This window comes from Talpa europaea (genome assembly GCF_964194135.1).
Source record: "Talpa europaea genome assembly, chromosome: 15".
NCBI lineage: Eukaryota > Metazoa > Chordata > Mammalia > Eulipotyphla > Talpidae > Talpa > Talpa europaea.
Genome location: NC_140083.1, coordinates 50,900,699 through 50,917,396, shown reverse-complemented (window position 1 = coordinate 50,917,396; position 16,698 = coordinate 50,900,699). Strand labels below are relative to the sequence as shown.

General features: G+C 41.0%; 1 protein-coding gene across 1 annotated transcript in view; it reads left to right on the top strand.

Moving 5' to 3' along the window:
- Positions 1-8,911: 8,911 nt before the first annotated feature.
- Positions 8,912-16,698, top strand: part of MRPS35 (mitochondrial ribosomal protein S35) — a gene marked incomplete at both ends in the record, with an annotated part of 41,428 nt that continues 33,641 nt past the window's right edge. Inside the window, 4 exons of the mRNA XM_084255715.1 lie at positions 8,912-9,023; positions 12,709-12,755; positions 14,315-14,482; positions 16,048-16,108. Coding sequence (XP_084111841.1) covers positions 8,912-9,023; positions 12,709-12,755; positions 14,315-14,482; positions 16,048-16,108 — 388 coding nt within the window. The remainder of the gene's footprint in view (positions 9,024-12,708; positions 12,756-14,314; positions 14,483-16,047; positions 16,109-16,698) is intronic.

The window sequence follows — 16,698 nt, the reverse complement described above, 5'->3', positions numbered from 1 at the left end:
TAATTTAATATTCTAATTGTTATTCAATGCAGACTAATTCTATTATTCAAAAACATGGTAAACATGCAAATAATTTAGTATAAATACAAACTAACTTTTTCAACTATTATTACTGGAAGAATATCAAATCATATATCACTTCAAATTTGGAATAATTTTGTAGATTAGCCATGTGTTTGAAGTGTGGATGCATGTATACATTCGAAGCAAATGCAGTCTGTTTCAAACACTGATTTAACGTTTCATGGGACAGAAATCTTAACAAAAGGATCCATTTCAAACCATCTTCTTCAGGCAGAGAAACAGCATTCAGATGTCTCCAAGCCTCCACAGAGCTCCCCACAGGCACCGAGCAGGTCATCTGGAATCCAGGTCTGGAGTGAGTGAAAGCCCATCTGTGTCCATGGGCAGCCACCTCTCAGTCACAGCCATCCTCTGTGACCTGCATTTGAAGAGAATATCAACTAAAGTCCATATGCAGAGTTAACTATTTAGGATGCTAATTTGTCAGCATAACTCCCCTTACAGTAATGCATGTACTTAGATTTTATGAAGTTCAGATGACAACCTTAAAGAAATCCTGTTTTACTTTTTGTTTTACTTTTTGAAGCAGTAAAATGTGAACTTTTTGATGTTGTGTGATTGGGATGCCATAGTATGTGCTACCCAGGCCAGTGCCTCCATTCTAACCTAGCATCACATTGATATATTTATACAGACTCAAAAGAGGACATTGTGCTATTCAAGAAAAGTAGTAAAGGGGTCTCCTTGGAGGCACAAGGGGTTAAGTCTCAGCACTATGAAGTTATTGGCAGCCACTGCAGCATGAGTTCGATTCCCAGCAAGGGAGCTGACCCACATGGCACAGCAGACCTCTCCTCTTTTGCCCGCTGCTCCCCTCGGCAGTCTATTTCAGCAGATCTACCTGTTCTGCTCCCCACTCTGTCTCTGGTGAATCCCTCACCCTCCCGCACCTCTGGCCTACACCTCAGCTCTTGTATGCATAAATGAATAAATCATTTTTAAAAAGAGTAGTAAATATGCAACAATGGAAATGTGAGATGTTAAAAGTACTACAAGTGCCTCTAAACAGTATGTATAAATACGTTGATGGGGATACAAACTGTTCACATATTTACAGAACTGCTAACACAGTTTCTACCTCACAATTTTACTCTAGAAATGAAGATTAATATGTTTGAAAAGGTACGCCAATGAGTGTGTAAGAGGATATTCATTGTGTTGTCTTGAGGTGGGAACATGAGTTAAAACTAACAAATATCAATGACTAGATGTCAGTTTATTATATTCATATAATAAATTGCCCTGAAAATGCTTACTCATGTCCCAGCTCACTGACCTGGTTCCAGTCCTCTTCTGCCTAAATAATAGAAAATAACAGGATCCAATTCTGCTGGGTGATAGATCCTTTAGAGGTTTTTTGCAGAGAGGATTAGAACTAACCCTACTGGGGGTGAGGGGGGCTGGGGAGACCCCTCTACCAGCATTCACTTCATTTCAGATAAACCCTGGCCTTTCATCAGCCTTGTCTGGATGACTTGGAAGGAAGACATTAATTATGAAAGACCATGGAGTTCTTGGAATTCTGTGTACAGGAAATCAGTGATTTTGGGCCTCCCCGGTGGCACAGTGGGTTGAGTGCCACTCTGTGAAGCTGCCCACAGCCTCTGCAGCGCAGGTTCGATTCCCAGTAAGCCAAGGAGCAACCCACATGGCACCGTGTTTTCTGTCTGTCTGCCTGTTCTGCTCCCCACTCTGTCTCTGGTGAATTCTTTCACTGCCCCCGACCCCTGCGCCTCTGGCCTGTACCCCCGTTCTTGTATAAATAAATAAATCTTTTTTTTCTTCTTAAAGTAACTTTTTAAAAAAAATTTTTTAAAGATTTATTTATTTATTTATACAAGAACGGGGGTACAGGTCAGGAGCCCTGGAGGGTGAGAGAATTCACCAGAGCCAGAGCGGGGAGCAGAACAGGCAGAGGGACCCAGGGCACTGCTGAGGGGAGCAGCAGGCAAGGCAGGAGAGGTCCCCACCATGTGGGGTTCTCAGAACCAAACGGGTGCTGCAGAGACTGGGGACAGCTTCGCAGTGTGGTGCTCAACCACTATGCCACCGGGGAGGCCCAAATAAATAAATCTTAAAAAAAAAAAAAAAAAAAAAGGAAATCAATGATTTTGAGGACCCTGAAGAGAAACACTGGTTCCATAAAGGCTTTCCCCCCCAATCATCACATTCTGTGTTTTCTGAACAGAGGGCAGAGGAGAGAGCAGCCTCTGCTGGCTCCCTGGAAATGCAGCCTGCAGGGCTTCTCCACGCCCTTTTACGCCCCATTTGGATGCCAGGCCGTCACTCCAGGAGGCCCTTCCCTGGCTGCCACTATGTGGGTGAATTACTTTCCAACTTTAAATTTCAGTTTTTAAAATGGGCCAAATCCAGGGGGATTTATTACCATTGATGTCAGTCAATGAAAATACCACTCAGATGTAAGAGCTTCATTGTATTCTCTTATGTCATCTCTGTGTATCCAGCTGGTCTGGACAGCACGGTGGTCTCCCAGCAAGGGGACAGGGTAGCCCTCCAAGGAAAGAGCCTGAGATGCAGAAGTGAGGCCCTGGGTTCAGCAGCCTCTGGCCCTGTGGCCTCTAGAGGCACTGGCCCTTCACCAGCTTTGCTTTCCTCTACCATCAGCTGGGTACATTTTAAAAAGAGGTACATTATTTTTGTACTGTCCACACTGCATTCCTTTTTGTTGAATCCCAGCTGATTTAGAACAAAGGGGTTTAGGCATTTACCTTTGAAAAGTCATCATTCCTCCATCCCTGCTCCCTCCCCTCAGGCTGCTGGCGTTTACCATCAATTCTCCTCCAGGGCCTCCCTGGTGGCACACAGGTTAAATCTCAGCACCATCAAGCTATCCCCAGCTGCTTCAGCACAAGTTAGGTTCCAGGCCTGGAAGCTGACCCACATGGCACAGCAGACCTCTCCTGTCTTACCCGCTGCTCCCCTCAGTAGTGTACTTCAGTAGATCTGCCTGTTCTGCTCCCCACTCTGTCTCAGGTGAATCCTCTCACTCCCCCCACACCCCTGCATCTCTGTTATACACCCCAGTTCTTGTATGCACAAATAAATAAATCTTTAAAAAAAGCAGCTCACATAATTTTTTAGACTTCAAACAATAAGACAAGAAAAATGTCCTACTCACATTTCATAGAGAACTGAAAATTGTTTGGTGGGATGTTAAGATATAGTTAGAATGAATACAGTAATTGCCGTGACTTTTGGGAATGAAATACTGATAGTATTGAACACTATCTACACTATGATTTTCTTTCTATATGTGAATATTGGTGATCAAGCTTCATTTATAAATGAAGCACAGTAAGAGGTTAACAGGGATAAATAATTTTGAAAAATTGTAACAATATGCTGTAATAAGTTATGTGAATGTAATCTCTCTCAAAAAATTGTACTTTCAGACCTTCCACCACTTGCCATTTATAAGAAAAATGCGCTAGCCTTAAACATTCATTTTTGTTTCCAGTTATAACTAATTATGTAGGTGACTTTAGACTTAGCTTGGTCATCCATAGATAGATGATTTGGACTAAATTATGTTCATGGTTCTTTATAATTCCAGGCATGTAAAGTTTGGTGCTTTTTATTTATTTGGTAGATTCTAGTCAGTGAGTAAAATACTATCCCAAAATATTGGTTCAATGACAACCAACTGAGGTATTGCTGTTGAGGAAAGTAAGATAATATGGTAGAAATACTCTTTGGCATGAAGGAAACAGGAACTTAGTGCGGTTTGCATCTTACTTGCCTTGAGATCTTAGATAAGCTTATTAAAATTTGTTAATTTTGATATTCCCTATATAAAATGGAAACAATTGGCCATGAAACAATTACATATTACAATATTACAATACAAAAAACAATTACAATATTACATCTGTTAATTCACCTAATGCATTCTGTTTTGCAGAACAACAGACCCGAGTAATAATTTTAATGTGACATAAATCCATGTTTCCAAGTAAGAGCCTCCCCCAGGGACTGCAAAGAATGTGCAGTTTCTAAGGTTATTTACTACTTCTTTGCGTCTTAGAAGCCAGTGATCTGCGTGGTGATCCACTTTCACAGCCTGCACCATCCACACCCCAGCCCCACCCTTTTTTAGCTTCCCCGTGGGGGTCTGGCTGTTTCTGGAGACACCATCCTTTCAAGTGCTATAGGACAACCCTGCACTGCAGCTGATGAAGTGACTCCAAGTTCAAGTCACACTTGGTCATGTGCTTCTCCTTCTCCCACTGTCCATTTTTACTTATTTGGAGGCAAAACACAGTGCAGATACTTCCTGAGCAAAGGTTAACATCTCCAACACTCAGGTTTTTCCTTTCCTGTCTGTCTTGTGGTATAAAACACGTCCCACAGGCAATTTCCCCATGAAGGATGCAGAGGACTTGCAAACGTTGCCAGACATTGACCCCCTAAATAAGTCCTCTAAGCCTTGAGTAAAAGCACAGTCCAATCACACCAAGCCTGGGCATCCTATAGGTCTTTCTACAAATATTCAGACTCATTTCTAATAATTGCTAGTGTATTTAAGGTTATTGCACAGATTATATTTCATATAACTGTGCCACTACCTGCTATACACCTTGGGAAAATGATAATGAACATTTGCAAATTCTCTCTCTCTTTTTTTAAAGATTTATTTATTTATACATATAAGAGCTGGGGTACAGGCCAGAGGTGCGGGGAGTGAGAGGATTCACCAGAGACAGAGCAGGGAACAGAACAGGTAGATTGACTGAAATACACTGCTGAAGGGAGCATCAGGTGAGTCAGAGAAGTCTGCTGCGCCATGTGGGTAGCTACCTGGCCGGGGGTCAAACTCATGCTGCAGATGCTGCGGGCAGCCTCATAGGTTGTCTCTTAAACCCTTGCGCCACCAGGGACGCCCCAAGGAAATTCTCTTTTTATAAGCAATAATGTTTTATAGCTCATAAAGTATAAATGAAATAAATTCTTTTAATTTTAATTGCATATGGGCCATTTATATCATACCATTTCTGGGAGATTTATGTGTCTATGTTTAAAGGTGGCAAATGACAAAGGTAAAGGATTGCAAGTATGTATTCCCCAAACATACCATCTCTCAATTAATCATGTCATTTTTACTGATGTTGTTAAAGACAAAACATATTTTTTTAAAGAACACATGGTGTACATTTAGGCAGGAAAACGCCAGGCTTTCCATCTTCCCCGGCAGATGTCAGGAACATTTAAACAGCTGGCGGACCAGTTCAAACTGTCATCAGAAGTGATCTTAAACCAAGCTTAGTTCTTAAATGTTGTTAAAAAAAAGAAATGAAAAAACAACAGTGTGCCATTACACAGCTGTCTGAAATATTAAAGGCTACTCTTCAAACTTTAATGGTTTAGAGAATGATTCTGTTGTCTCAGATCTCTAACATGAGTCCAGACAGCTTCAACACCTGTGAAAGACCCTGTCTAGAAACACACTTGCGCACTTCAAAGTTCTTCTCTGCCATTCATTGCCAAACCTGTGCCAACAATAACAGAACAAATTATCAGTGATATTTGTGACAGGCAAGACCCTCTTGCAATGCATCATTTAGAGTGTGACTAAAATCCTTTGTGCTTTAATAAACTTTATTTCAAAAAATTCACATTCTCTTTTTAGTGGATAATACCAACACAGATCAACTGGGTAGCAAAGAACTGAGATAATTTTTGCTATATCTGAATCCTAGATAATAAAACAATTTATTGTAGAATTAGCTCTATATACAGGCAATTGTTTTAAATGTGATCGACTTGAAAATGGTTGTTTCATTCAGCCTATATGACACAAGTCCTGGCTTTTAGAATGGAAAAGGAAATACTTTGCAAAGAGGTATCAGGACTATGTTGCAGTGTGATGTGAATTAAACTATCTTGCTCATATAGTTGATGTGGACATGTGTTACCTTCTCATGAGGGGGAATATTTGCAAATGTGTCTGGGTATGGACAAAGATTCAGAATAGCTGCAATATATTCTACCTGTGATACAATACTACTTTGAATTTAATCTGCATTAATCTGAAAAATGGGCAATTAGCCTTGATCAAAGGGACACATGATGGCTCTCCATGTGTGTGTCAGCCTGGAGAAATTTCTGTTCCCAAATGCTTCTGAGTCACTGAGAAGTCAAGTATAGGATTTAAAAATCCAAGTGACTATTTAAAGTCACTCTTACTTTACTTGAAATTAGGCACTTATACACCATTACATATAACAGTACTGAAAGGATTATAATAAATATTTCACTTGAAAAATATAAATAACTTCTATTGTAATGCCTGGACAATGAGAAACATTTCTTTACACTGATATTAGATTGCAAGATTCAATTTCCTTATGCTTCTGGAGATTCTGTGGTTCCACATTTAAAACCACCAGGAATCATTTTTAAAAACTGATACCCAGACTATACTGCAGACTATACCTCAGACCTATACTTCAGAGGTTGATTTGTTGCATCAGGAGTTTTTAAATCTTCAAACATATTTATAATATACATCCAAGTTTTGAAATCATGTGCAAAACTTGTAAATAATCGTGTGTCAACTACAACCAAATGATGTGTTTTATGTTAATTTCTCTTATAGTTTGGAACCTATAAGAAAAAAAGTTTATTAATGAGTAGGTGTCTATTTACTTTTATTTCCTTGGAGTCTATTTATTTTCAGCTTATATCTAATTTTATTATTTTACTTGTATAACATTTACTGAATTTTATTTTTTTTATTTATTTTTTTTTAAAGATTTATTTATTTATACAAGCACTGGGTACAGTCAGAAGCGCAGGAGGGTGAGAGAATTCACCAGAGCCAGAGTGGGGAACAGAACAGGCAGACTGATGAAGAAATACACTGTTGAAGGGAGAGCGGGCGCAGCAGGAGGGGTCTGTCGCACCATGTGGGACTCTCGCTGGTGGCCGGGGATCGAACCCATGCTGCGGAACCGATGCTGCGGAACAGATGCTGCGGAAGCTGCGGGCAGCTTCGCAGCCCAGCGCTCAACCGCTGCGCCACCAGGGGAGGCCCAACATTTACTGAATTTTAAATAGTATTTCCATCTATCCATTAGTCCAGTCTCTTCTCAAAGTATTTGTCACAAAACATTACTAGTGAGTTCTAAAATTAAATCTAAAAATTAGAGAATTGGAAGAACTGTGAAAAACAATTTAGTTCACCCTTATTAGCAAAAGTAACTTAAATTCAGATTTGTATGATGTATATTCCTACTTAATTGGGGAAGTGATTTGCACATTACACCATTGACAAGGGCTGATCTCAAAGATCCACAGAGTTCATACAAAAACAGAGTTCATTAAAAAAAAAAAAAATGAGCAGAAGGGTTACGTAGACACTTCTCCAAAGAAAACACAGATGCCAACAGGCAAGTGACAGATGCCCATCATCACCGATCCTCAAGGAAATGCAGATCAAAATCACAGTGAGATGCTCCCTCCCACCTGTGAGATGGCCTAGATCAAAAAGACCAGATACAGCAAATGTTGGTGAGGGTGTGGAGTAGAAGGACCCCTTGTGCACTGGTTGTGGGAGTATAGATTGGCCTAACCCCTGTGGAAAACAGTATGGGGATTTCTCAAAACATTAAAAATGGAGGTTTTTTGTTCTTTGCTGTACTCTACAATTTTACAATTTTGGGTAAATTGCCAAAAAAGCACTGAGAAGGATAAACTGTTCAAAGAATTTAAAGGGCCTTGAATGAAGTGCCACTGTATTTTGACCATAGCACTTTATTTTAGTCTGTTAGAAAAGTTTATGGTTTTTTTACATTTCCAATCTTGTTATTTCAACCACTACCGCCCAAACCAAATTGTTTAAATACTCAGGTGTTTGGTTTTTTTTCCTTCTTCCCAGAAGGTGTATTTTCTATGAAATTCTTTATTACTTTCCTGGTTTTGTTTTAAATTACTTTTTAAAAGTCAGTCTACAACGCTTCAGTATATTCTTAGTTCAAGATGGAGAAAGCTGAATCTTCTTCATGAAGTGATAAAAAATTTAGGTTTGTCTTTGAAATACTAAAGTATATTTTAAATACTTAAGTATATAGCAATACTCGGTGTATGTCCTAATTGAGAAATTTATTAGAAAATATATGTCCTATGAACTGAGAATATTTCATTAATGTAAATGTTTTTACCACATACATATCATATATATACCACATATATGATACATTCCATATATATGGTATATGATACATACACATGTATTTATCAGATGATATATACACATGTATTTATCACATATATGATATATATATATATATATATATATATACACACACTGATTTTTATATATAAAGGTCTTAAGACCCCTATCTTTACCATCTCAAAGGTTACCAACTAGTCAGGCAACAAAGCAAAATGAAACAAAACTTACCTAAATGTGACCTAAGACTATTTTTTAAAAAAGATATATTTATTTATGCACACAAGAACTGGGGTACAAGTCAGAGGTGTTGGGGGTGAGAGGATCCACCAGAGAGCAGGGAACAGAACAGGCAGAATGACTGAAATACACTGCTGAGGGGAGCAGCGGGCTAGACAGGAGAGGCCTGCTGTGCTACGTGGGTCACCTCCCCGGCCCCAATGGAACTTTCTTCCATTTGGGAGTGTCTTTCTGGACTTCTTAACCCGGCTATGAATTCGCAGACCGCGCGCTTCCGTTTTTTCAGCCCAAGGGGCGGGGCAAAAAGAAGCGCGCCTGCGCGGGAGCGGCCCCAGAACTGCGCCTGCGCGGGCGCGCCCCCAAGCGTGTCCCCTCCGCTTTGCCGTCCTCGCCGCCATGGCGGCGGTCGCCCGCCCCGCGTGGCTGGCTCTGCGGCCGGCCACCTGGACTCTTCGTGCCTTTTCCACCGAGGTGTCTCCGGCCCCTCGCGCTCCTAGGCCGAGCCTGCGTGAGTGTCAGCCGAGTCGCCTCCGGGCTTTGGGGGAGGTGAGAGGGCGGAAGGTCGCCCCGTGACGGCTGACCCACGCCTGCCCGTCGCTCCCCGGCGGGGCCGCGAGTTGGCTCTCCGCCCGCGGGTCGCGGGCCCCTCGCCACCGGTTTCTGCTTCTCAGCCCCCCGGGCGCGGCGAGTGTCCCTCCCGGTGACCCGCGTTCTCAGGTGCTCCCGTCACTAGCACTGCCACGGGTTGTCTCGCTCTCTAGTTCCCGCTGCTCGGGAATGTTTGTTGGACAGTGTCGAGCCACGGTTTTCCTGAACTGTAAAAGCAGCATACAGCTGTCAGAACAAAATGCAGCTCCGGGTTCCAGGCCTGGCTGTGCCACCTGTGAGGTGACCTTTAATCAGTAGCCGTTAGCGAGGTGACCTTCACTTAAGAGAGACTATAGTAGGAATGCCCCTTCCAGGCATTGCCCTAGAAGAGTCCAGGGGGAAAGACAGATCTGTGACGGAGACGCACTGTTATGTGAGGTGCTGTAATGGAAGCATAACCTGAGCGACTGGGGGCGGGGGTGGTGTGTGTGGGGGGGGAGCTCTGTCGGGGGTGGGAGCAGGCCTGGCCAGTGTCATCTATAATATCTCTAATCTCTCTACTGACTGAAGGGTTTAAACCGCCAGCTCACTTTTACCGCCAGAGTGAAATGTTCAAAAAGCAAATCTGATACTACCACTCACTACTTTAGAATCTACAAATGGCTTCTCATTGAGTGAAGATAAATTTTAAGCCAATGCTTCCTACTCTTAATGCTAGTTTGTTTTTAATTTTTCTTTCATTTAATCATTCATTCCACAACTACTAAACTAGGCAGTGTTCTAGGGCCTGGGAGATAGCAAGGTCCCTTGTCTCATGAAATTTGCACTTTTGTGGGGAAGTCAGACTACATACCAGTAAACAACTGAATAAAATATCAGGTAGTGATTTGAAGAAAAATAAATCTGGGTGTGGAGGATAGATGGGTTGGAGTGTAGTGGCTACAGGGCAATCAGGAAGGACCTCCTTGGGAAATGACAAATTGAGCAGAGCTCAGAGACCAGACAAGAACTGAGAAAGATCATTACTGGCATGGGGAATAAGTTTATATGATCAAGGAGCAGAAAGAAGGTCAACGTGGCTATAGTTAAATGAGCAAAGAGAAGAGTGTTAGTGTCTCAGAGAGAGTGATACAGAGTGTCCTGATCTTGTAAATGCTTGTAGGCATGTATCTTGGCTTTTATTTTAAGTTTGGGATCACATTGAAAGATTGTGAAAAGGAAAGTGATATGTGATTACACTTTTAACTGATCTCTGGTTGCTATGTGGAGAGCTAACTTTCGGGGTCTAAGAGTGGAAGCCAAGAGACCTGCAGGGAGCTTTGTTGTAGTGCCAATGAGATAATGTGACTAGGGTTGAGGTAATTAATAGTGGAAAAGGTTGTATGGTTGGATTTGGGATATATTTTGAAGGTAGAACTAACATCTTACTTATAGATTTGATATGGGGCTGAAGGGGAAAGGCCCAAGGGCTTGTTAGATTTGGTCCTCAAGGCTTTGTTAGATTTTTGAGCAGTTACATAACTGGTCATTTGCAGGGTAAAATAGTTTTTCAGGCTTTTCTGCCCTCACACCATTAGGATTGCCCTGCCTGATGGGGCACCTGCAGTTGTTACGTTGTTGCAAGCTGTCTTGTTTATTTCTGTGGGCCATGGGAAGAGTATTGAGATAGTCACCTAGAGAAGGGGAGAAGCAGGAGGAGAAGCAGGAGAGAAGCAAGAGAGAGAGGTAGGAGAGAAAAGGGGAGAAAAGAAGGCCAGGGAAGCCCAGAGTGAAGACTTGCCAGGGGCTTGGAGGCCTACCGGCCTCCTGGCCCCCTGGCACTCCTGCCTGCCAATGTACCTGGTTGCTGTGATGCATGTAAAGCTCAAAAAAAGTCTGAGAAAGCCACCAAAGACTCCTTGACTGGTCTGTTGGATCATAAAGAACCTGCCCTGTGCCAATCCTACCCCTACATCATTACAGGAATTGGGAAGACTGGAAAAAGGGATCAGAAGCTTTGCCAGTGATGCCAGTGAAGCTTTGCTCTCTGCTCTGTTTTGCTCTTAAATTTCAGCTATACTGAACTTGTTTGCTTTGATTTTCCATATTCTTGCTCTCTCTAGAATATTTTCTCTCAGTTGTTTGTTTCCAGAGCTACCTCCTGCTCATCCTTAAGGTTTCAAGAACCCACCATGCCCACTAACATAGCCCCTGTGATATGTTTCTGTTAATATTTGTCGTGCTCATTGAAATTGCTTGTTAAAGATTTGCTTTATTTGACAGACTCTGCCATCTGTGAGAGCCGGGGCTTTCTTTTGTGCATTGCTACCTTCCTAATTTCTGGTAGATAGTATCACTCAATTTTTGAATGAATAAATGAAGAGGAATTCAGGCATGAATAGGAGTTGGTAGGATGAAGAAATGAAGTAGGGAGGTGGATGGGGACAGAACTCAGGCAGATGAATTGGGGTATATTCCAGGTAGAGAGAACAAAGTCCAGAGAAAGACTCAAGGTCCTGGTACTGGGAGTTCTGCATGGTTGTGGGGCTTGCAGATGGGGGTTAAGCTAGAGGTGGTTCAGAGAGTAATCTGTCCTGTGTGAGGTGCTGTGGTCACCTTAACTCCTTGCTCCTTGGTTTTCTTGGCTATAAATGACCTCTCAGTGTAATAATAGTACTCACTGTTACTGCGAAGAATAAGGTTGGTTAAGAAAATAATGGAAAACATTTAGCACAGAATTTAGTGTACTGAAGAGACGTAGTAAATATAGCTATTATTATTTTAGTACAGCAAAACATTTATTTAGAGGTGCATAGGTAATATTTTAAAGGGTATATGCTGGCACAAGGGCTTAAAACACAACCTCTGAAGCTAACCGCAGACTCTGCAGCACGAGTTCGATTCCCGGCCAGGAAACAGCCCACATGGCGCAGCAGACCTCTCCTAACTTACCTGCTGCTCCCATCAGCAGTGGATTTCAGTCAGTCTGCCTGTTCTGTTCCCCACTCTGTCTCTGGTGAATCCTCTAACCCCCTGTACCTCTGGCCTGTACCCCCATTCTTGTATGCATAAATAAATAAATCTTTTTTTAAAAAAGGGTATATGCTGTGTGTAAGTATCACCCTAGTTATGTGATTTATGAAAAATGGGTATGATTTTTGTTTTCGGTGTTATTGTGGCACTGACAATTTAACATACATTAGAGAAGGAAAAACTGAAGGTTTGGTAAAAAACAGAATAACTCCAAATGTGAGCAACTATATTTATAATTAGAACATTTTAAGGCAGTTACTATCAAAGATGTAAAATGCTTATTTCTAAGATGTTTTAAGATCAGAGACTGAGTTTGACAATGAACCTTAAAATGTATTGAAAAGATTTCTTTAGATGATGAGTTCACTATATTATCAATCACAGTACACTTTATATTCAAATAACTGGAATTTTCTTAACTATTTGTGACTTGACATTTTTATTAAGATTATTTTAGTTCCTGAGTTTACCAAAAATGTATATTATTTCATTTTTCTGCCACTCAGTACCTTATATTGTGTTCTAATTATGTGATCATGTGTTGACCACCTCTATGTTACAAAATTCTCTGTAACTATTGTGTTGTCTTTTAGGTACAACAGAAAGAACTTCCAAGCATGAAAGGCCCCAGAGAAGAAAGGTAAATGACTAGTATGCCCTGTAAATACCATATGACTGGTTTCTGAAGTTGTGAAGTGAGGTAGAGGGTGTGGGAAGGCAGAAGGGTGCTGACAAAGATGGCTTTCCAAAGGGTTATATACATGGTGCCTGCCATGTTGCTGACTCCAGTCTGACTGATTTTTTTTTTTTTTTTTTTGCCAGTACCCCAACAGTGGAACATGTTTGAGAGGCTGACTCATACACTTACAGGCAATAGGCATAGCAACCAGAATATGGACCGACTTTTGCTGATGATTTTGGAATGGGATGGGATGCATACGTTAATCTGACTAGTTTTTTTTTTTTTTTTTTTAAAGATTTATTTATTTGTACAAGCACTGGGTACAGTCAGAAGCGCGGGAGGGTGAGAGAATTCACCAGAGCCAGAGCAGGAAACGGAACAGGCAGACCGACGAAATACACTGCTGAGGGGAGCAGCGAGCGTGTCAGGAGAGGTCTGCGCACCATATGGGACCCTTGCCTGGTGGCCGGGGATCGAACCGGCGCTGCAGAGGCTGTGGGCAGCTTTGCAGCCCAGAATTCAACTGCTGCGCCACCAGGGGAGGCCCTAATCTGACTAGTTTTATCCTGTGGGCATTTCTGTGGAGGAATCCAAACTATCAGGTCACTTGGTGAGCTTGGGTCAGAACAAAGGTGCATTAGTTAGAAAATAAAGGGCAGCCTATTAATTGTCCAGAGCAGTCATTTTTACAGGGGTACTGCCTTCTTCCAGGACACATATCACACTGGTATTGGTGTGGTTAAATGGGTCTTGTCGGATTTGCCTCTTTATTTTTTTAAAGATTTATTTTTATTTATTTATACATACAAGAACTGGAGTCTAGGCCAGAGGTATGGAGGGTGAGAGCATTCACCAGATACTGAATGGGGAGCAGAACAGGAGCATCTACTGAAATACACTGCTGAGGGGAGCAGCGGGCGAGACAGGAGAGGTCTGCTGTGCCTTGTGGGTTAACTCCTTGGCCAGGTATTGAACTCATGTCACAGTGGCTGGCAATAGCTTGATAGTGCTGAGACTTTAACACCTGTGCCACCAGGGAGGCCCGGATTTGCCTCTTTAAATCCAGTTTTTATATGCTGGCCATCCCTTTCTGTTGACTAAATTTGTTGTTAATTTTTTTTTTAAATATATGTTAATGTGATTGACTAGACTCATGTAGCAATTTTCTGGGACATATAATTTTTTTTACAGCGTATTTACTCAATCAGCTTAACTCTAATTTCCTAGTCCTTTTTCTTTATTTTTCTTATATTTTCCAAGTTCTCATCACTCATGTATTCAATAGAGAACTTTTTGGCAGAGGACACGTGCTGCTAAAGGTGGCCCCTTGCCTGAGGGTTTAGGAACAGTGCAGAGATGTTTAGACAGGTGTGGTGTTTCATCATTTGACAGAAGCAGCTTTGTGGGAGGTTTTATGGTTGCAATTCTGCTTATGTTTCTCTTAATTGCGGCTTTTTAGCTTTACAGTTAAAGAACATGTTTATATTTAAACTACGAAACTGTCTTATGTTCCTTAGGCACTACCTCCTAGGACAGAGAAAATGTCTGTTGACCAGGACTGGCCCAGTGTTTATCCCGTTGCAGCACCCTTTAAACCCTCAGCTGTACCTCTTCCTGTTCGAATGGGTTATCCAGTGAAAAGAGGGGTGCCTATGCCCAAGGAGGGAAATCTAGAACTTTTAAAGGTAAGACAAGTTGCTGGTTCATTAACAAGGACTTATGTCTAAATAAATGCTGATCTTTCTTCCACTCCTACCAGAACAGGCAGATTTATTGAAATAAACTGCTAAGGGGAATAGCAGGTGAGACAGGAGAGGTCTGCTGCACCATGTGGGTTACCTCCTTGGCTGGGGTTGCACTCATGCCACCAGCGGAGGCTGGCAGTAGCTTGATAGCACTGAGATTTTAACCCCTGTGCCACCAGAGATGCCCCAAATCATAAACTTTTTTTTTTTTTAATAGAGGCATGTTTTTATTTATTTATTTATTTGTTTGTTTGTTTTGTTTATACATGCACTGGGTACAGTCAGAAGCGCGGGAGGGTGAGAGAATCCACCAGAGCCAGAGCGGGGAACAGAGCAGGCAGAAGGACCGAAGTACACTGCTGAGGGGAGCAGCGGGCGGCAGGAGAGGTCTGCGCGCCATGTGGGACCCTCCTCTGGTGGCCGGGGAGCAGCCGGGGATCGAACCGGCGCCGCAGAGGCTGCGGGCAGCTTCGCAACCCAGCGCTCAACCGCTGCGCCACCGGGGAGGCCCCCAAATCATAAACTTTTTGAAGAAAATATCAGTATGTTTAGCCTGGAAATGCAAATCTTAGGTGGTTTCCTTTTACCTACAATGGAATCAACAACAACTGTGTATGTATGAATCACCTGTATACTTCATCCATTTCTAGTGCATATTGATGGATAACTGAGTTAATATATTCAACTGAGTTAATATATTAACTAAATTAATATATCTAAAGTACATAGACCAGTGCTAATACAAATGCTATTTAAGCATTATTATTTTCTTGCATATATGGTTCTGACATTACATTTTGCATTTCAAAAATGAAAGCAGAGAAAACACAGGCAACTACCCATAATCCCAGTTTTTAGTGTCTGTTTTCTCTTGATTAAAATAAACCTTTCCTGATCAACTCTCAAATGAGTTTCTTGAAACTAAATTCTATCTGCAGGTGCCTAACATTATTTAAAAAATTTCTTGGAGCTGTTATTTACTTGAATGAATCAAATCTCTGGTCTTTCTTAATTTTCACGGACCCTATGAAGAAGATGATAGCCTCTTAATTTAGTGTCATAAATCTATTCCTCCCTTCTTTAAATGGTTCAGTTAAGATTTGCTAGCATCATTTATCCATTCAATTTATAAGATATTAAGTGGGAAATGTATCACAATACTTTGTATTTTAGGGAAATTAAATAATGACTTGTTTAGTTAATGTCCTTAAATATTCTCAGTTTTGTAAGGAAAACATATTTATACCTGTAGTTTGATAGCAGGAAGGAAGGATTCTGTAAACATAATGTTTACGTTCTCCACCAATATTGTCATCTTAAGATAGTTGATACTGAATCTACATTTTTAAGGCATTCATAACACATGTGACTTACACTGTTATAAAAAAACTATCAGTTACTATTTACTACAGGGTTTGTGGGGCCTAGGATTTAGTTTAATGAGGAATTTTTTTTTCATGTGTTAATGCATTGGTTAATTTATTCTTTAAACATCTCTATTTTAGATCCCCAATTTTCTGCATTTGACTCCAGTTGCAATTAAAAGGCACTGTGAAGTTCTTAAAGGTAGGTGGTTGTTTAGTCTTATGAGCTTGATATTGACTTGGCCATAAACATCTCATTTGTAGTGATAAAGGGGTCAGTTCAATAAGAGGATATAACATATAAATATTATGCCCCCTAAATAGAAGCATTTCAATACATAAAGCAAATATTCACAGAACTGAAGTGAGAAAGAGATAGCAAGACAGTAATGGTGGGGGACTCTGATCCCCCCCTTTTAACAATGAATAGATGATTCAGAAAGAAAATCACTAAGGAAATAGTGGAATTAAACTATATCTTAGACCAGATGTACTTAACAGACATTTACTGAACTTTTCATTCAATAAAAGCAAGATACACATTCTTTTCAAGTCACATGAAACGTTCTCCAGGATAGATCACATGTTACGACCAAAGCAAGTGTTAACAGATTTAAAAATATTACAATTGTACCAAACATATTTTCAAACCACAATGGTGTTCAAACCAGAAATCTGTTGCAATAAGAAAACTGGAAAATTCACAAATGTGGCGCTTAACCAACTCAGCCCCCTAAACAATCATTGGTTCAGTTAGGAAACAAAAAGAAAAAGTAAAAAATAATCTTAAGT